General features: G+C 35.4%; 1 protein-coding gene across 1 annotated transcript; it reads left to right on the top strand.

Annotated features, from left to right (window-relative positions):
• The first annotated feature begins 15969 nt into the window (after positions 1–15969).
• On the top strand, positions 15970–17772 carry LOC145679269 (uncharacterized). The gene has a single exon (XM_081749857.1). It carries the CDS (start codon positions 15970–15972, stop codon positions 17770–17772), a length of 1803 nt encoding a protein of 600 aa, XP_081605983.1.
• The last annotated feature ends 4690 nt before the right edge of the window (positions 17773–22462 follow it).

Below are 22462 nucleotides of genomic sequence, written 5' to 3'. Positions count from 1 at the left end.
AATTTTTTTAAACATGTTGTGTGAAATATGGAAGGGGAAATTCTTCTAGATACTCTGCAATACCATTAGATAAACAAGCAATGTTGCCAACGCAACATAAAGTTCTAATTTCTCAAATTGCACTACGTTTGATATTACATATTTCTGTTCAGTTAATTTAGTTTAGTGCGTGGGTTTTCTCGGGGTTGTCCCGTTTCCTCCCACTTTCTTCATTCCACCATTTCATTCATCTCTCATCATCACAGTCTCCTTTAGCCTAACCGGCATAACCGTGGACGTAAAACTCAAAAATTTCATTTCATTTTCTAATTGAGTTTAACGCCTCTTTCAGCAGCGAAGTTATATGAGACTGAACCTACTGATTAACGTTGAATCTAAACCACATAAACTCCTGTCGGGAATCTAACCCGGGTCTCTCACGCCATAGGCTAACTGCTTAGCCACGAAAGAGCTCTACATATTTCTAATTTAGATATTAAATTAAACCACAAAAGCACATATATTATTCAGTGTAACAAAGGACAATACATATCACTAACATCAACATTTTGGAGATCTCTAATAACTCAAATGGCAGGAACATTATAACATTAGTGTTCAGTAGTTTTAATTACAACAAGTCGCAGTAACATTATTTTAAGCAGTGTTGGGAACTTAAATAAATTGCTAAATATTATTATAAATATAGTGCAAATAACGTAGCTAAAGTGCAAAATATTTTAAAATTACTCGTAATTTGTTTTATGGTGCAAGAATGTTTTCAAAACACGATGTTTTTCATAGTCTTTGGGCAACTTATAATGTTAATGTCAAAGTTTTCGTTCCAGCAATACATGTAAAAGCAAATTGTAACTGAAATTAAACGTAACTGGCAACTTTTCAGTGGCACTAGTTGTTCTCCCTAAGCCTTAGGCCTGATGTATTTTTTAGATGCTGCTTTATTAAAATTTTAATTACACCCTAACTGCATTTCATTTGTTATAGTTTGACCACCGACCACCTCAAACTCGATCCATACGATATAGCTATATGCAATTATTCAAAGACTTACAGTTAGTAATACACATTGTGTTGATTTTTGGTTTGTTTTATTTTAGTTTAACGTCTCACGATTATGCTAGGGCGGCTAAAGGAGACGTGGAGTTACTGATCATAGTGGAATCCGAAAAACTTCGGTCGTTGAACATTACCGCAACCGGGAATCGAACTCGGGACCATGCGAACCAAAATCAAGCGTACTAGCCATTACAGCAAATGGGGGTTCTTACATTGCCTTGATTTAAATAATTGAGTCAGTGGTGCCAGATCCGAAGATCAAAAAGTAGCGTGTCTGTGCTCCAAAATTAGAGGATATGAACTATTTGTAGCCCAAATATATAGAAATGAATTATTTGGTAACTAATGACTGGTACTAATGAAATAATGTTTAAAATAGACCGGAAAATGTGATGGACATATTGCAAGACGAAATTGTGATCGATAGACGAAAACAATTTTAGATTGGATACCACTTGACAAAAACAGCCTAGGAAATGTCCGTATACAAGAAATTGTAACAAAATCAGGAACCACTGGGGAGTAACCTGGAAAAGAATTACCCAAGATAGATAGTTGTAGAGAAAACTTGGGAAGACTTCATCCAGCAGTGGATTGATAATGCTTGATTATGATGATGGTGATGATTTTATATCGAGACCTCAGAGGTAAACTAAACCAAGTCATAATTTCGTAATTTTACAGGAGAAGCGAAAAACCGGTTCCTTAACTAAGATCTATAATACTGTTTTTCAAAGTATACTAAGTAGTTACAAAGTAGTAAGATGGCTTTAGGCTCACATTATTACACCACTAGAAAGAACATAGTCTATTAAAAAAAAGTATTCTAACTCAATTTGACCAAAAAGTGACTTAACATAATCTACCACTAATGTTCAGATATATATATATATATATATATATATATATATATATATATATATATATATATATATATATATATATATATATTATATAAATTTACTAGGTAAGGTAGGGTAAAATTGGATCTAAAATTTAACGAAAGTCACACAGCGAAAAAAAATATTGCTACATGTTGCTGCAAAACTACGAAAATGAATACAAAAGAAAGCTAGAAAGTTAAGAATCACTTGTTTTGACGAGAGAGAAAAAATAGATACAGCTAGCTCGAATTACCTATATACTTATATAATATGTATGTTCATGTTTTGCAAGTAATTTTCAATCAATATAAAATTTCAAAGTAATGAACGCACGATTGGTTTTGTCGAATAAAGATCACATGCACCGCTAAGAGCTCAGGAATAAGCTTAATCTACGTTACGGCAGTGGATATACGTATGCGTATGTAATGAATTACAACTTTAGGAACTTGTATAAGAAACAGAATGTACTTAAATTTAGACGCGAACTATGCGAAACATCTAACTTGTTTCGTTATGCAACCCGAGGCCACACATAGCAAAGATGAGTGTCGTAGCTCCCACCATAAAGTTCAGGAATTTCGTGTTATAAGGTGTCAATTAAACACGTAGATGTGAAACGGTAATAAAGCATTTGATCAATTTTAAACAAAATATATTGTAGTAATAATTTACCCTATTTGTTCAGATAATGAAGAGTTATATTATGTTTTTAAAATGACAGTCAAAACAGAAGGTATTGGATAATAAATGAGAAATTGTAAAATTTCAATTTTGGTACGATTAAATACATTCATGCTGCTATGTGTTACGTTATCCGTTAGGAGGTATTGATCAATTCTTATTCTAAGGAAGGAAATAAACTACTGTATAGTACTGAAGTTAATTTAATCGAGTTTAATTGTATGGGCAGTACTGAGGCCATATGAGAAAGTCTTTTGCTGAAAGTGAAATATGAGTTACTATTAGAATTTTATCCCAGATATGATATACCCACTGATGATTGAAACTGGAACACACGCATGGAAGGCATCAGCGCTAGCAAATTAGCTCTGAAGAAGTACACCATACTATAATTCTAAGTCAAGAATAAGGCCAAAAATAAGAAGCAGAAACGACAGACTTTACACTAATAATATTTTTACAATTTTAATTTCACCTATTTATTTCGAGACTTTCGAGACGAGACCGAGACGAGACCGATATTTGGCCTTCGAGACCGAGACCGAGATCGAGACAAGCATTTGTTGACCGAGACGAGACCGAGACCGAGACGGCGATTTTTGACTCGAGACGAGACCGAGACCGAGACACCTATTTTTAAACCGAGACGAGACCGAGACTGTACAAAGTCTCGTCTCGTCTCGTCTCGATACCATCCCTAATTATTCTAACAGGGTTCTTAATATGTATTCCGAAGAGGTTCTCATGTTCTGTTCACCCTGTTCATTACTCCAGGTGCCTTGCTTCGATCCAGTTCCGCAGACTAGGCAACAAATTAAAAAAAAAAAAAAACCTTTAACGTTTGTAGTTTTTGAATCTGCTTCCATTAATGCATAAAAGAAATCCATAATCGAATAAAATGACACTTTTAAAAGGCATTCATTTATCTTTTCTCGTCTGGTGGGCAACACTACTAATCCGCATAATGAAGGATACAATCTGGTTAATGTGTAAAATACAGATAACTATTAACAGGTGGTAAAGTCCTTACATAGAGTATCAGAGGACGAAATCTCTTTTCTTTGTAGGGGCCGCGGTGGCTCAGTGGTAGAGCGTTCACCTCTGGTGCCTCGGGTCCCGGGATCGATCCCAGCCCCCGCCAAGAGAAAAGGTGGACAAACACCGTGTGCGTGGGTTTTCTCGGGGTTCTCCCGTTTCCTCCCACTTTCTTCATTCCACCATTTCATTCATTACTCATCATCACCGTCTCCTTTAGCCTAACCGGCATAACCGTGGGACGTAAAACTGAAAGATTTCATTTCATTTCATTTTCTTTTCTTTGTACAAACATCGGTATCTCCCTGCACTTGTAGGAGATAATGAAAGGATTTCGTTTTTCTGTACATTCAATGGGATAGTTTATTCGAATTCAACCTTGTAATTTAATATGCGCTATTCTCCTCAATGTATGTATTGATTCTAGTGACTACATTTAGAAAGCTATCTGCCATAGAGTACAAAATGCAGTAGTGGAACAGTAGCGTTTTATAAAGTATTTCAATGTTGCCGCTTCCATAATTTATTTCAGTAGTTTGTAGGATAACCATTGATTTAATTATAGCATCAACTCTACGAGGCATTGAATACATCAAAATTGAACCAGAAACTTTTAATCCTAACTAGCTAAAAGAAATACCCCCGTTATCGAACGGGAGAAATCGATTTGAGCCAGCGAGAGACAAAGGGGTGTAAGTGACATTTGCGATAAAGTTTATTTATGTATAGAAAATGGACTCCCCACTGCATAATATATGAACTGGATATTGAAGGACGCTATAGCCTACTTGCGCCTCTATTCATGAATACACTACGGCATGCTTCACAATCCAGTTCATACATTATGCTCCACGGAGTTCATTTTCTAAACTGGGGACCAGCGTTCACCAGGAATGGTTTTTGCCTAAACTTAAAGTGCTGCGCAGTTTCTAGTTGGCACGATACTAATTGTCACTGACTGAGAGAAAACACGAAATGTGTAGTCTTCACGACGCACATGGAAAGTGAAGTCTTCACAACGTTGTAATTCACCCTTCCTTTCCCATCTTGGGGGACAGCTCATTGCCTAGAATAGATTAACCAATGACGTCACAATGTAAATAGAAAACGAAAAATGAAATGAAATCTTTTGAGTTTTACGTCCCACGCTTATGCCGGTTAGGCTAAAGGAGACTGTGATGATGAGAGATTAATGAAATGATGGAATGAAGAAAGTGGGACGAAACGGGAGAACCCCGAGAAAACCCACGCACACGGTGTTTGTCCACCTTTTCTCTTGGCGGGGGCTGGGATCGATCCCGGGACCCGAAGCACCAGAGGTGAACGCTCTACCACTGAGCCACCGCGGCTCCCTAATGTCAATAAATAAAATAAGTAAATACATAAAATATATTTTTAAAAATAGATATTTGCACGAGATACTGTTATCACTGGCCACCTAACTGCTTTTCTTTTCAGTACAGTAAATAAGTAAATGTAGATGTAGGATTATATGTGAATATATTCTGAATCTAACTGTCTGATTTTGAAATCTTATGCTCTGGTGTAATCTGTTTCTTTGTCAAACCAAAGGCCGCGAGCGAGGTGGGGGAGGCTCATAACTTGTATGTAAGTGACACTGGCAATCATTTTTGGATTGGTGAGCGCGTCTGACTTTGAAATTTTGAACTATTGTACCAAGCATTCAGCATGACATACAACCTAGTGTCTTAAGAGTTTGAGCATTGCGTGCAAGGGGGGAGATCTGAGTGTAAGTGTGCTTATCCAACCAAACCCTCAGCTTAGGTATTGGAGGTTATTACGTAAACATTAAGAATTGTTTTGATAAAGATGATTGTTGTTGTTATGGCGAACTGGAACAGAAATTTTTACTTATATATAAGGCAGTTCGCATACGTGTAACTTTTTTGCGGGAATGGGGGCAAGATAATGGGGTCATAAGCCGTAGCTCGTTTTGCTTTTATACGTAAATCTGGTACTGATTAAGCAACATATTTTTAGTAAATCATTACAGAAGTTCAATTTATTTATTTGCTAAGAAAATTGAGATCCTCAGCACTAACGCTGCAGCGTTATTAACGCTCATATAGTCCATCCAGTGTTATAGCCATTGATCCAATAAGCCAGCGTTATCGCGCTCAGAGGCGTTGACAATGCTTGGTTAACGCGTGGTTGCCGCCGCTCTCTGTCAGCATTAATTGCGGGTTGATTCCGCTCATATACTCCAAACCTTAAGTGTCTTCACCACCGAAAATTTTAGAAATTTTCTGTAATATCTTCAAAACAAATAAAAATATTCAAAAAGCAAAGAAGTACTGCACTAGACAATATTAATTTTCATGTGATATTGTTATAACGACTCATATATCAGCTTTCGATTTGCAACTGTCGGTAAATTTAGCATTTTTTTGAAGGTTCTGTAAATAGCAGCACACCACAAGCAAATACATGAATTATGGTAGGGTGTCACATGCGAAATCAGATTGTCTAGTGATTTGAATCTTTGCTTTTTGATTTTTTTTTATTCGAAGATATGGCAGAAAAAACTCTAAAGTTTGCGGTAGTGTAATTTTGCTATGGTGAGCACTCTCAATAAACAGGAAAAATGTAGCAAAAGTGAGTAGGTTACGCTAAGTTTAATACCCCTCTCATTAAAAAGAAGGTATTTCAAGTTGATAAACACAAAGCTCCGCATACAGTGGATGGAAACGTCAATCAACAAAAGGAAGCAGAAGTTGTCTGTTGTCATGTTGTAAAGATCCTCAGCATATGCATTAGGGCAGTGTCGTCTTCCTCAACGTATGTTCGTTGATTTGTACCTTTCTTAAGCATAGTTTCGCAGATTGGGCCAACACGTAAAAAGGGCTCCATAAGATTATATTTTGATTCGACTTTCGTTAGTGGAAAAATACAGAATATAACAAATCATATTGCTGAGATAAAAATACACAAGGAAAAAGATGACATTGTTAAATTACTAGGCACAATCATGTGTATATATGCCAAAGTTTTTCACCGCATGAAAGCACCCTACCTACTCACAACAATCTTAGAAGTTTTGAAACGTATAAATAAAAACTCTAAGCAAGTTTATCATTGTATGAATTCTTTTGTTCACGAGAATATAGGTTATCATTTTTAGTAATGAACTGCAGAGTTTATTTTGATGTAATGTGGAATGAAGTTACATTTTTATTTCCATTCCATAAATTTCATTATGGTGTTGCATTTCTTCAGTTAATGTCATATTTTGAATTACCCTTTCACCACCTCTATTGCAGTGTATAAATGGTTAATATTATGATTACATTTGCTCATTCTGCATTTGTGTAGGAAAAATAGTACGTAATGTAAGATGCTTCTACAAGTAGGTGCATGGTTAGCAGAGAATGAGGGTCAGAAACAACCTGAACAGTGCTTTAAGAGGCTAAGTATCTTTCTTTTCCAGAGAATGGTGTAGATTTTTTTGCACTTCAACACTTAGAGGATAGAGACATCGAACAGCTAATACCTCAGGCAGGGCCAAGAGTAAAATTCAAGGTTAACTGGAAATCTTGGAAACAGGATCTTCAGAAAGCAGATGAAAACAGGAGGGTAGGTTATTCTTGTGTGTCAGCTACACATCATAACTGGAATCCTCATGTTATATTTGCCAGTAGTTCACGTACTGTAAAGTAGAAATAGACTCGTTAACATGGAAGTCGGGAAGTAGATGTGACCTGTTTCAACTACACAGTAGGTATGACAGACTTCTTTCAAGATGAAGGCATTTTGCTCAATTCAATGCGCAATCTGTGAACACCACTATTTGTGATCATGCATGTTAACCACAGAAGTTATAAGTATAAATAAAATGTGCTTTTTTGTTTCAGGCAGACATACAAACCAGAACAATTTTTTAGTTCCTCTTTCGCATTCATGTTATGAAAATCATAGACTGTGCTCTCTTGCGTCAACGTCCACAAATGTTTCTAATATCTGTTAGATGTGAAGTGTACAAAACTATACATCCCTAGAATTGGTGATAGATCAATAGCAATAATGTGCCTGTATGGCGGTATTGAAACCCAGCTAATACCATTTAACCTTAATTTTGCCAATACCAACACCGTTGAATGTTACTATTAGCCAATCCAATTCCTGTACTCCTACGCTGATAAATTTCACATAATAGTTGCTTTAAGTTGTTACACAAAAACTGGCAAGTTGATGATGCAATTCTTCTTCTTGCGATTCATAAGAGCATTGCTTCCGTAGGAAATGAAAGACTTTAAACTTGTAAAAAAGAGAGAGATATTATAATTAGCTCATTTCAGACAATCATTTCTCTCTATTACTTTTCAGAGATGTAATGATCTTCCTCTTTCCCTTTTTTAAAACACTATTAAATGTTAATAGTGTCATACTGTTGCCAAGAGTGTCGTTAACATTGGTCTTGCATTATATTGCAAAGGATTACTAGTTTCAATAAATGTTAGAGTGTAAAAGTGTATTGATCTCTTTATAAAAAAATCAATATTTTGGACTAGTATTGTTAAATTGTGTTTTTAACTGATACCACATACCTTTGAAGTTAGGTATCAACCATTCTGATACTTCTTGAAATCTTAGCTATCGACACCGATATTATTGATTTGACGATCCATGTCTACCATTAGATATGGATATATACCATTGATGGATTTGCCAAACAGACTTTATCACTGCCCACACTTCAGTTTTCCACAAACATCCATCAGTATTGCAAGCATCCATATCTGCATTGGCCATTGCTAATGCTGATCAGATGCGTTCATATCAGCAAAATGGTCCTTCCGTGGTACCTGGTATGAGCCGCATTATGAAAATTGACAAGTAGTTAGAATTATAGTACCTCCTTTAACACAAGTATATGTTTGCTCACATTTTTGTTTCCTTCTTGTGTGACGTGGTACTTAAGAAATTAGTCATGTCCTTTGTAGTGTTTTAGCAAATGGCATTCACATGTTTATTAAATACTCATGCTTCTTGTGAGTCATTTTAAGGTTTGTACTCAGTTGCAGGAAGAAGCAGATAGGTTGCTTCTTGACTTAACAACGCCAACATCGTTTGGAAACAGTTCTTGGTGTGAAGGAAGGAAATCAACATTCAATGCAATAGAGAGAGATAGATTAGAAGAAACTCCTGGAACATCCGCAGATTTACGAGAGGAACACCAGCAGGAAGAAAACAGACAAAATACTTCTGACATTCAGTCTCTTGCTTCCAATTCCAGTTCAACTTCTTGCACTCACTCAGTGGAAGGCGAAAAGCAAATCAGGCACAGCGAATCAGAGGGAAATTATGTAAGTTTTGGTGTAATGAAATAAATGTCTACAGGTTTTAATCATGAATGTTTATGGGACTGAATAAAGCAATCATCGCTCAAGGGAAATACATCAATATGGCTTTGTGAATGTAACATTTTTAAAATTGTTTGCATGCCTCTTCTGTGTGAACGTGGATTTATGTCCAAATGACAATTTTCCGTACATGTTAGGTTGTATATTGTATTTATCAATCCATGTTCCTTCTTGATACAAAGAAATCATAAATGGGATCTTATAAGTTTATAAGTAAAGTACAACACATTTTGGTAGCATGTGTATAATGTGAATTTTAAAGATTTAGGAGAAGGATTTCACATTCAATTTTACCATGGAGATCATAAAGGAAAGGGTATTACAGTTTCTTAAGCAAATTTTTAAAATTGCACTCATTTCGATAACCAGACATTTTATCCTTACCCCATTCTGTATACAGCTGGAATTTGCAAGTAGTTACACTGTTACTTCATGCCACTAGCCAGGTTTCAAAGCCAAGCGTGCTTCGTCGTCAGCTGAATCCATGAAATACTACAACAGGTGGATTTCATAAGGTTTACACGAACTACAGTATAGTTTTTTCTCACGTTTACAAATACGTTGAGCACCTAGATAAAATACGAAACATATTGTTATAGCTACTTGGTTGAGATTGTGAACATGAGAGAAAAGTAGAAAACGTAGTTGCTGTAACACTGAAATGAAAATCTGTGTAGTGAAATCCACCAGCGTCGATCCACCTGTCGATGAAGCATGCTTGGCTGAAAATCTGGGTTGTTGAGTGAACAAGCGAACTACTTAGAAATTCCAGATGTATATATGAGGGTTGAGAGTTCTATATGTAATAGCTATACGAAATGGTCTTTTTACTTCAACAATTTGGGACCAATTTACTACAGAATTTTGTTTTCGTTTATGATAATTTAATCTAAACAAAAAAATCTACAGTAATTTTCTGTGAAACCTCGTTTACTATAAATGAAATAAACATTTGGTAAAGAATCGGGGTAAAAGTACGTATCTTTTTTTTATTTTCAGATACACTCCCTTGCTGCTATTTAAGAAATGTTTTGTCGAATCCCTTCTTGTATTGTACTATTAATGTGGGATAATGGAACATACAGGGACTTTTTCCTGTTGACAAACTCTCCCCAAAAGACCCTGATTGTGATTTTGCGTTTGTGATTAGTCACTCTCATATTATAATCAGATATTCATGCTCATGTTTTCCCTATGTACATTCTCTTCAGTTCAGGTAATTTTAGGTAACACTTCCAGTTGGAGGACTCGTGTAAGAAACCTTAAGGGAAATTATACCTTGTTTTTACTGATAATTCATTTTCATTCTCTACATTTGCACTACATTTATATTTCATTAAAAGTTTTGAAGGTTCACTTTACAATGTAAGAGGAAAATGCAAACTACAGTGAAATAAAAAGATAAAAATAATACGCTTATGAATCAGAAAATGTGAGGTCAGTGTATACTTTCTCAAATCTTGCTGTGATTAGGTTTTCAAATGGAGATGCAAGCCATGAAATATATGTTTTCGTTTTCTTTCATTAGGGACTTCATGGATATCCTTGTTCATAATGCTTTCGTTGCTTGCAGGTGCTTACTATATTGCAATGCACACTGGATGGAAAAGCCATTCTTGCTAAAGGAGAAAAGAACAATGGTTTACTAGATAATGCTTCAAGGTGTAATTTAGCACGACTTATAGTAAAGCATGAGTTAGAAGAAAATCCGACACGGCTAATAACACGAGGTGAATTTACACGCTGGGCACATGAAATAGCAACCATTTTTGGGAAAGAATCACCATCTGTGTATTACGCAGCTTACATTGGAGCCACGAACTACCAAACAAAACGCAATGCTTCTGGGAAGTTGTATGAGGCCTACATTTCAAGAAGAAGAGTTCTAAGAAAGAGAGGAGATATTCCAAGTAGAAGGTCCTCTTCTGCATCACCTACATCTTCACTAGGTGACGACACAGACATTGTTGAAGAACCCATTCCAGACCCAGTAGTAGATGAGAAGTTACAGTGGCTCAGAACGTCACTAGATCCCTGGCATGTTGTGTGCGATAATTGGAGAGCAACAGCAGAAGCTAGATTGAAAGCCCTGGAACAGCCTGGGACGGTTGGTGCTTACCTTGACTTTTACCCTGTTTTGAAAACACCACAAGGTTATACATTGGTAAGTGCACTGTTACTGTACTATTGCAAAGTATTTAACAACTGAGTGAGGTGTCTCATTTTTCACAAAACACGTGTTCATTTCAATTCAACGCTGTCCTCATTAAAACATATAAGTCGAATAATGAGGTGGGGAAAAACATGTAAGATTTACATGTGTACAGACCACTATCACAAGGAAACAGCTCCACCCATAATTGCGCTCAGGCACAGTTTTAAGTTGTGAGAGCTAGATTTAGTTAAAGTTTTTGCATCAAAATTTTGACTGTTAATAGCTATATACATTATGTTAATTGTATTTTATATTCTATTTCTCTCCCTTCCATACTACAGTTTTATATCATGTATTCTGCTAGAGAAAGGTACGATGTGGTCTTGATTTGATACGTAGATTTTACTTTCCTTGACCATTACTTTCATCTTATTATATTTGGTTGTTTGTGAATATGTAAAATTGCTGAATTGTAACATTGTGTAAAAAAAATGCGAGTTTTGTAATTGATTTTCTTCATTCTCTTTCCAATTTGGTAACTTGAACCACTTGAAAGTGAGAAATTAAAAAAAAGACACATAGAAATAATTAACTATGTCTGTAGATTAAAATTGAAGTCTCCTTGCACTTGCTTGCTGGTGCTGTGAAATTTTGTCTTTTATTTTTTATTTTATTGATTTATTTTTCTTAAGAACCATGGCAAAAGGTTCATATGTTTTTAGTGGATGTGAACTTGATTGGTTTTAGTCATTGTGAACTTAGAATGGCCTACATGAGCTTTGCACAACTTGAATGTTGATCGTAGCAATCTTCCAGAAAAGGGTTCCAGTATATTACCAAAATATTGAAGAAAAATAGAAACTTAAGCAGGTAATTTTAATGTACAGAAATGGTTAATTTTTTTAAGAAAAAAAGTTTGCCCGTTTCCTGTTATGTTTGACACATCGGTTGCTTATCTTTTAATGCGTTAATTACTATTATGAAAAATGAATAGGAAAACTTGATGTTTCATTCCTGTAGGAACATTACTGAGAAATTTTACACTTGTTTCATATTTAAGATTTCATCGTGATACCTCTACTAATAATGTTGCTCTTTTTACAGCTGTTGGAGGACTACTCCTTCCTTTACCCTGGTACTGAAGACAATTTGTTTAACAGAATTGTTCTACTTCAAGACAAAATTCTGCATTTGTTGGAGTTGAAAAGAAATTTGAAAGAAATACATTCTCTTTCAGCACCGTACATCTGTGCTATTCATGGTAAGTACAGTGCTTCAAACACTATTTATTTTTGTAATACAGTCAAACCTAGGGTGATCAGGCGTACTGATTTTCGCAGTACAGTATTATTTTTCAAATAGCTTTCCTGTGTGTTCCAAAGACATCTAGAAAATTGAGATTTGTCCTTTTTTTAAAAGTCCTGATTAAATTTATTTGCAATACTTTAATGTTTCATTCTTTATTCACAACATATCGAATCACAGGCACTTTTTTTCTGAATGATAAACTTTTTTTTTCAACACTGCTCAAAAAATTATTGTTAGGAAAATAAAACAATCGACAAACCATTGTTTTGTAATGCAGTTGGTTTTACTGAGAAAGTCTTGTTGAGATGTCGGTAAGGCAGGATTGGTCACTTATTTCAAGTCACAGCAGTGACGCCAATCAATTTAACTGGAGTTTCCTCGTGCCAGTCTTTTTCTGTCATTTCTTAAAATAATCCCAGGCTCTGAAAATCAATTTTAAAAAGTAAGTTTTTAGCCCTAAACGAAGTTTCACTATACGTTCATAAAAATAAACTACAAGCGCATGTATTAATTATGTGTCTAATTAATTATAATGCAAATGATATTATTTGATTATAGTACAAATAAATTTGATTCATCTATTTGCGACTTGCAGTGTGAAGTATTTGCGCTTCTTTCAGTAGTATTACTTGTCTAAATACATTGTTGTGAATAGGCAGAGAGAAAATTCTTTATAGTTCAATCGTGACCTTTTTTTATTGTTTTTGTTGATACTCCATTAAATTGTTTGAAATTCTTTCAACAATCTTGTATTTCGACATGAAAGTATTTGGAGATGTGTTGACTTCTTAAAAATGATGATTAACGTGAAATGAAACAAAGAGATACGTATTGCCGATGCACAGGCTATCATTTATTATTATGCTTCTGTCCTACTTTTCACTTGTCAGAATCTGGTCACCCTAGTCAAACCCATTTAAAACATCATTGGAGGGGACCAGAGGGAAAGGAGCAGTTTCAAAAGTGCCCAATTTTCCCGTTTTCGGTGCACCCATACACTTTGGCGTGGTCTAAGACCTTCACATATAAACACTGGTGGGCATAGCTCAGTGAAACATGACCAAAAATGGGTCAACAATACAATGAAAATGCCCATAAGACGTGCATATTTTTGACATATTTTGTATATTGCCCAAAAGATGGGGCGTGCTCCGTTGAAGGTTGATGGAAGTAAGACTACACGTTGAACTCTACAAGCACTATGAGTTTCATCACACTCGAGCCTGCGGAACAGAGAAACAAATCGGGTCAAAGTCATATGCTCAGAGTGGCTTTATATGAATCAAACACCTTACGTTGTTCGTGCGCATATCCACTCAAGGCGCAGTAATCGGTTAAAGTACTGCATTTTCGTTTTATGCGATCTTGGTCGGGTGGGGACGATTGCATTATAGGATAGTTTTGTCAATGTGCAAATGAAACATGGAGAGTTGGATGTTGTGCCCATGTCATGCTCATTATTTGGTACTTAGGAATGGGCAAAGAAATGTAGCACGTCCGAAGACATCCACAAGAAGACTATTTTATTCACAAGAAGACGAATCTAGGCTCTTGAGCGATATCGATGAACCATTCGTCAGAGGATGAGGAAATCGGCAATTAAACCCTTTTGCATACTTATGTACAAGTACTTTTGTATAATACATTACGTCGTACATAATAATCACCTCAACTGCCTGAGCGGTACTGGGAGTAAGGAAAACCTTGTACTACAGCTCCGGTAATGAATAAATCATTTTGTACCTTTCAATAGCACGTGTTACTCTAGTGCAATGATCATTTTGTTTCTTCGAACAATGTTTTTTTTTTTTAAAAAAAATATGGTGTAGAATGTGCGAAATCCTAACTAGCATTCGCTTCCACTTATTTCATCTATAAGAAGACCATTCAGCGGAAATACGACACATGGCTACGGCATTCTCTTGCGAGAGGTTTGCCTCATATCAAGCCAGTCTGAGCATTGGAAATGGTACGTCCCTTGAATTTGACCCGATTTGTTTCTCTGTTCCGCACACTCGAGTGCGATGAAATTCATGGTGCTTGTCGAGTTCAATGTGTAATCTCATTTGCATAAAACCTAACGGAGCGCGCCCCCTCTTTTGAGCGATATACAAAAAAATATGTCAATCAAATGCGCGCCTTTCACTCTTAGTTATGGCCACCATTATTTATATGTGAAGGTCTTAGGCCACGATTTCTTCTCACATCAAATTGTATGTGCGCAACGCAAACGGGAAAATTAGGCAATTTTGGAACAGTTCCTCTGATACTCTATTAAGCGGATGTTATTTATGAACAGCAAAATCAATCATTTTCTTTTGCTTGATTTTAATTGTACACATCATGAAACGTGTTTCTACGAAGTTTCAGCTAAATTGAAAATTATGAATTTGCCGAAAATCGCATTTTAAGTTCAAAGTTTACAGTATTGCAAGACATAGAGTATAAACTATTATATAGACGTTTGAGAGAAAACAAAAGTATTGAGCTTAATCGGTAGATAGTAAGCGTCCCTCACACCGGGAAGTGCCACATAATGATATTGACATGTTTTTGGTTTTAAAAGTAGTGCGTAATTGGCCTTTATTTTTGTTTACGCACTGCAACTTCTTGTAGGAAGTCTTGAATGGAAGAGAACTTAGTCCACAAATCTGATTACATAGACATATCATTGGCACTGTTGAAAAAAGTTTTAAAACATCTACAGCTTGTAAAGTGTGTAAAACTGAAGTTACTACCGAGTCAGCATCCTCTCCATCTTATTTAATTGCTTTCGTATAACAGTGAATTAAGTTTTCATTTATGTGCCACAGATAGTACATAAAAATGACCTCACTTATATGGAGACCTGTCATGTAATTCACCATTTACTGATTTCAGATAAGGACATTTCACCTGACGTGAAGACAAATGTTGCTCTGATTTGTCTGCCACTGTTGCTACCTGTGGTACCCATCAAGAGGAACTGTAAGAGGACAACATGGCGCCCATAAAAATTCAAATACGTGATGGATTCATCACACACATTACATCTGACAGTCACCTGCAGAACACAATTCAACAGAGGAAAGAAAAACTACAAAAACTGGGGGCTACATTTCAGCCTTTGGTTGTTCTTGTGGGTGAGGACATAACGTCAGTTACATGCTCCTATGTCGTCGTCGAGAACACTTTGTACAAATTCAATTCATTACAAAGCGCTGTTGACACATGTTTCAAAATCTTTCATGCTACTAGTGCTAGGTATCCTGAGGAGTCAGAAAGTGTCTGGTTGTTAATGCAAAGGGGATTTTATGGTATTAAAACAGTTCATGATAGAATGACTCAAGGTGTTCGGTGTCTCATGTCTGATTTAGGCATAAGTGAACCACAATAAAGATACATAATGTTTACCTGTTTTGCATGTAAAAAGAATTTCAATCGTCCATCTGATATTCATTATCATACAAGAAATCTGTGCAAAAATATGGCAAGAGGTACCATGTTTCCTTGTATATATGAGGGTTGTTACAGGTATTTTTCATATAATAGATCACTGCAAAGACACATATCCCATGTACATAAAAATAAAAAGCAATGTAGTAATAGGAGTAGTAGTGTATTGTTAGCAGACAGTGATGTAACTGTATTGCAGTCACGTGGTAATTTGTCACAGCCTGTTGTAGAGAAAAGTAGTCAAGTTGTCACAAACTATACAGTACAAAATGTAGTGGAGGATCATATGAGTAAATTCATTTCTAAACTGTATGCACATCCAACTTTTAGCCGTTCACATGTACAAGTTGTGGTTGATGGAATGAAATCCTTATTTAGTCACAATGTGAAGAGATCTTTACAAGCAATGGTTTTAGAGGACGCAGGTGTAGAAGAGTTGCCTGGTAAGTTTCAATTAGCTCTTGAAGAAGTTCTCTCAATAGAACCTCTAAACGGGTTTGAAACAGATTACAAGCGTTTGCAATATTTTGAGGTATTAGGCACATACATTAGTCCACAGGAAGTTTTAATTGGGGAACGCATGGAAAGAAGACACACGGCTTGTGGTAGCAACATAGAATCTGTTCCTTGTACTATGCAAATGATTCCATTGCGAGTATTATTACAAAAACTTTTCAGTAAGGACTCATTTATACGTGAAACATTGAACTACTTGCAATATTTGAATAACTGTGAAGACAATGGCAGTCCTCTTTTGAACATAATTCATGGTTCTGTATGGAAGAACATGCAGCCTTCACAAGAATACTCAAGACATACATTAGTAGTACCTGTTATTATTTTCTTTGATGATGTTGAAATTGGGAACGCACTGGGGTCACATGCTGGAATTCATAAATTAGGTGCTATATATCTTTCACTTCCACTTCTGCCCCCTTACTATGTGTCACAGTTGAAGAATATTTTCCTTGTATCTTTATTTCATTCAGCTGACAGAACAAAATTTGGAAATGCAGTTACGCTTCAAAAGGTAATAGATGAACTGAATTTCCTAAGAAAAACTGGCGTACAGGTATCAACAAGCTGTTTTAAAGGTGTTGTAAAATTCATTGTTCCTGCTATAACTGGTGACAATTTAGGGTTGAACAGTATTCTGGGTTTTGTTTCAAATTTTGTTGGTAATCACTGTTGCAGGATATGCAATGCAAATAAGAACGAATTACAAAAATTAACCACAGAGGTTCCCACTTTGCTCAGGAGTGTTCTGACATATGAAGATCAGTTGCAGGTAAATGATGTATCTAAGACTGGCATAAAGGAGAAATGTGTGTGGTTTGACCTGTTTAACAATGTTGCTGTCGACATAATGCATGATTGGTTTGAAGGTTGCTGTCGTTATGTAATGTCATTCATTGTCAATTATTTGGTACAAGAAAGTAAAGCAATTACCATTGAGACTTTGCAAATGAACCTTGCTAACTTTAATTATGGTCCAGATTCCAATTCAAAACCTACAAACTGTATTCAGATTGATGGGGGGAACATAAACATAAAGACGTCAGCTCACGAAATGCTTATTTTGGTGAGGTACTTTGGCCTATTGGTGGGATATTACGTACCCACTAACAATTATGTTTGGCTGTTGTATATTCAATTACGCAAAATTACAGAAAGACTTCTAAATAACAGGGTTTATGATGATACTGTGATTCAACTACAAACTTTGATAGCAGAGTTCAATGAAATGTACTGTTCATTGACAAAATGTCATTTGAAACCAGTTTCATTTCCTCACCCACTACCCTGCAATGATGAAAAAAATTTGGACCACTGAACCAAATATGGACCATGAGATTTGAAGCAAGACATAGAATTTCAAAGTTCATGGCTAATGTCTCACACAGCAGGGTAAATGTCTGCAAATCAATTGCAATACGAAATCAATTACTCGTTAATGACTTACTTCTTAATAACAATTTGGCACATCACATTTCTCATGGAAAAAAGAGGAGGTTTAACAGTGATACAGCAATAGAGGTTAAGCAGAGGTATGCATTACACTCTGAAGCAGACCTTATGTCTGTTACAAAGGTTAAAGTGAAGGGCCATACCTTTTCTTTGTCTTCTACAATTGCACTTGACATTGATGAATCCAATGGACTTCATGTTTTTGGTCAAGTAAAAGACATTATAATTCATGATGATGATATAATTTTTTCTTGTGTAGCTTTGGACACGATTGCCTTCTATGAACATGTTTTTGCTTACGAGGTCTGTGTAACAAATAACCATCTGTTTGTAAAGTATGATGAGCTGTTAACACCACTGCCACACACTTACACAGTGATGACTGATGGTGTAAAATACATTACACTTCGATGGCCAATTGATTAGAAAACAGTTTGAAATTGGTGAATCTTGTAAACTGGTTGTTGTGTAAACATAAAAGAAACTCAAAATTATCAGTGTTATCATTCTGTATACAGTATATACTTATGAATAATTATGTAATGGTGTTACTAAGTAATCATATTTCATACCTGTAATTCATATTATTAAGCATCAATATTTTAATGAAGTCATATCGTCCTTTCCATGGGTTGTCAACTCACACAGAAGATCTTGTCGATGTTAATTAATTTTAAGTGTATTCTATCATCCTTCTTACAAGGTTTCTTACTGTATATCTTTATATACTTACTACTATTTCGAAACTACTAAAAGTGGCTTTTTTATTATTTACTTGTGTATAGTTTGCTGATATTTCGCCCTTCATCTGAGAGCATTTTCGAAGCAGGTAATGTTCCATCGATCTTCACATGTTAACCAATTTATAGACTGCAATCCGGTTATCTTCTTTCTTCCCTAAAATATTCACTATATAATTATATGAGCGCAAGAGAGGATGATTCTTAATTAACAAAAGATTGGCTACTTACCATGAATCCTCCCTTGGAATGCCTAAATATTTTTCATACGTTTCGGAACTCGTAGCTGGTTCCTTCCGAACAAGCTGCGAGTTCCGAAACATATGAAAAATATTTAGGTTTTCCAAGGGAGGATTCATGGTAAGTAGCCATTTTTAATTAATATTCACTATGTGGTTTAAATTAATTACAAACATCGTTACTCATGCTTCCATATTTTTGGATTGCTTTCAGTATGGAAAGTCCAGCTCTTCGGAAAAAAATCACACCCTTCTCCTAAAATAACTTGCTGGTTACTCCGTTGTTGTACGAGAGAAAGCAATAATATCAAATCCATGATGTAGCCGAATCAAAATATCTAAAGAATTTCCAACACAATGTAAATCGGTATTTATGAAAATGCAAAAATCTAACACAATTGAATCAGACACAAAACTAGTACTAATCTCACACTTTGCTCCACACAGTACATAGATTTTTGTAAATATTTTTATTTATTTCTGTCATTAAAATAATTACACACTTATGGTTTACTCCCATAGTATTCAAATTAAATAACTTTCAATAATGTTGAATTACTAATGTTCGGTTTTTCGGTGAAAGCTGAGATACAAGTAACCTTTCATTTTACGCTGACTGGTGGAAGGAGAAAATTCGTCTTATCAGATAGGAGTAGGGTGGTTGTCACATATCTTACATTTACTTTTCAATGTCACACATGTGTAATAAGAGTCCTCTGCAATAGTTTGGTAACAAGATTAGGAACCAAACATTTACGTGATACTAGTTTCATTTTCATATACTGTATGATCTTGCTGTTATACAATTCATGATAAACAGTTGTGTAATTAATAATTCCATGTTAGGGCTGTGCAAAAATTTACTCCTTTAATGACCAATCCACGCTCAATAGTGAATTCACGGCATCATCATCCCATAAAATTGTAAGTACCATATTTCAAGAAAGTAAATCCCCACGTTAAACAGGTTTGCATATCCAGACTCATTACTATCAAAACATTTACGATCGCTACAACCTCAATCATTTCACAAATTCAACCTGTTTCACATACGTCATTAGGACGTAAAATCGATGTGTTTAATCCGAAAAGTACTTGTGTACATTGCAAGAACTGTAACGTCCAAATATTCACCGCAAACTCATAGTAATATCGGTCTAAACAAACGCGAGTATTGAGAAAATATTTTTTACAAAAATCAAAAAGAAGGTCTGCGATTGGAACGAAGTGGTCGAGGGGTTTAGATCATTAGTCTATCACCCAGATGGTTATGTGTTCAAACCCTGTAAGAAGTCATTTTCTAAAGTGTGTTCCGATTTTCATTCGGAAACAGAACATGTTTTGAATAACTCTTTGGAAACTCTTTTGCACTCAATTTCATTAGAAAGGAACTTTATACAAATTACAAATCTAAAATCCCTACCATAACTGAAAACAAAATATTAAGTATGTTCACCATTTCATTGTTATACTTTGGTTTGGGACAAAAACAAATCTATAAGCAGTAGTGATTTCAGATTTTCCCGTGGGGATGTTCAATATGCAGGAGTAAGGAGTACTTCAAAATACTGGTAATCTACATTGAGTACGACTGAAAGTATAACCCTGAAGGGGAAAATTTCTTAGTTCGAGGGGTCCCAAAGTCCTTTCATGTTACCCTTATAAATCAACACTGTTTAAAAGGTTTTCTTAACAAATATAATATTACATTTGTTTCTTGTTCTGCACTTTGAAATCGCAAAATCATAACTTATAAAGAATTACGATACTAATTACGTAAATATTGTCGTGTAAAGTATCGATTTCAGGTTGGATTAACACTCGAATATTTTTTCGACTGGCTGGAAAGGCATGTTTAACTAATTAATTAATCAATATTTTTACTAATATAATCAATATGTTTTATCTTAAATGCTTTTACTATTCAACTTTATATATACTTAATTTCCAAAATCAAAATCTTACAAATAGTATATTGGACGACTGCATATTCGCAAATAAATTATTTAGTTTAAGTAAATACTGAATTGGTTGTACAGTATTTTGAATTTCATAGTTTAACAAATAATAATGATAATAATAAAAATCATAGTTATATCTTATCACAAAATTTCAGGTGTAGTCAGCAAGTGGGTAAACAAAGTCATTGTACTCTAGTGGAACTCGAACTAACCTTTAATAGCACCGCCCGATCTACAAGCTAACGCCTTAGACCAGCGTTTCCCAACCTTTTTCAACTTGCGGCACACTACGGGTGTTACTTGGATTCTCGCGGCACACTTATAGATATTGTTATTTGTAAATATGAAACACATTGGTATTTTTTTCTGTGATTATTGATCTTCTCACAAAATAAAGCTCTATCACTGGTTCTTCCCCGTGGTAAATCATTATGCTTATTTTTCATTCTAATTTAAAAATAGAAAACAATTGCAATGAAATATTGGACTCAGGTTTTTAGAAATACGCTTTCTTTTTAAAAACTGTATCCAACTTTTTACTAAGAAGGAAGATCATTATATAACGAACGAACAAACAAATCTCTTTTACTTTTTAAAACACAAAATGTAGGTAATTTTTTGAAAGGATTGAATGATATTTTAAATTTTCAAGTTACGAAATAGTTTTAACAATAAAGAAGCGATAATGGTCATAACAATGATAAATACTTTTTCAACATTAGAAATGTACTGAATAGTAACCCGGAATGAAACTTAAAATTGTAGGTTCATAGTCGAGTTTCACAGTAATGTGAAATACAAATATACATTATTCCCTACGTTTAGCAATTTGATTGCTATAAAACTAATAATTTTGTTTCGATTCCTCGCGCACACCAGCGGCCCATTCACGGCACACCGGTTGGGAAACGCTGCCTTAGACCACTAGGTAAGGGCGAAGCTTGCAATTGAATGAAACATGTTTCGAAATTAAATGAAATTTTTGAATTTTACGGCCCACGGTTATGCCGGCTAGGCTAAAGGAGACAGTCATGATGAGAAATGCATAAAAAGGTGGAATGAAGAAAGTGGGAGGAAACTCCTAGGAAACCCACGCACACGGTGTTTGTCCACCAGAAAGTTCACTTGGCGGAAGCAGGGTTTGAACCCGAGACCCCATGCATCAGAGATGAACGCTCTACCACTGAGTCACCGCGGCCCTTTAAAACATGTTTCGAGTAGCACCTCTTGGTACAGTCCGCGGCATAAAATTTGTTACAAAAATTCTAAGTCCAAATGAATAACAAACTCTTGCCCAGTTTTCTTATGCATTCCCGCAATACATGTATCAATCGATTAGTTGCTTCTAGTATTTATTCCAACTCCTTCCCGTCCTCCATATCTCCTTGTCTAAAGCAGTGTGTGTGACGTAGTACACTCTTTCCATTCAGCTGAAAAAGAAACAGGAATCAAGTTTACAACGTTATAGCTTTAAAACAGTCTTTTCCATTCGTTTGTTCTGAAATATTTTTAAGAGCCTAAATTAAAGGAAAGTCACACAATCTTCCCAGAGCTTCATAAATATCTTTAGTTTCATTCTTTTCTTTCTTTAAAGAGTGCAAGCTAGTAAGATGCTC

This window comes from Thermobia domestica, chromosome 2, assembly GCF_964235325.1.
Source record: "Thermobia domestica chromosome 2, izTheDome1.hap1.1, whole genome shotgun sequence".
In the NCBI taxonomy this organism is placed as follows: domain Eukaryota; kingdom Metazoa; phylum Arthropoda; class Insecta; order Zygentoma; family Lepismatidae; genus Thermobia; species Thermobia domestica.
This window is presented reverse-complemented; position numbering and strand designations above follow the sequence as displayed.

Coding starts and splice junctions, on each gene's coding strand:
- LOC145679269 (XM_081749857.1), top strand. CDS start 15,970: ATGGCAAGAGGTACCATGTTTCCTTGTATATATGAGGGTTGTTACAGG.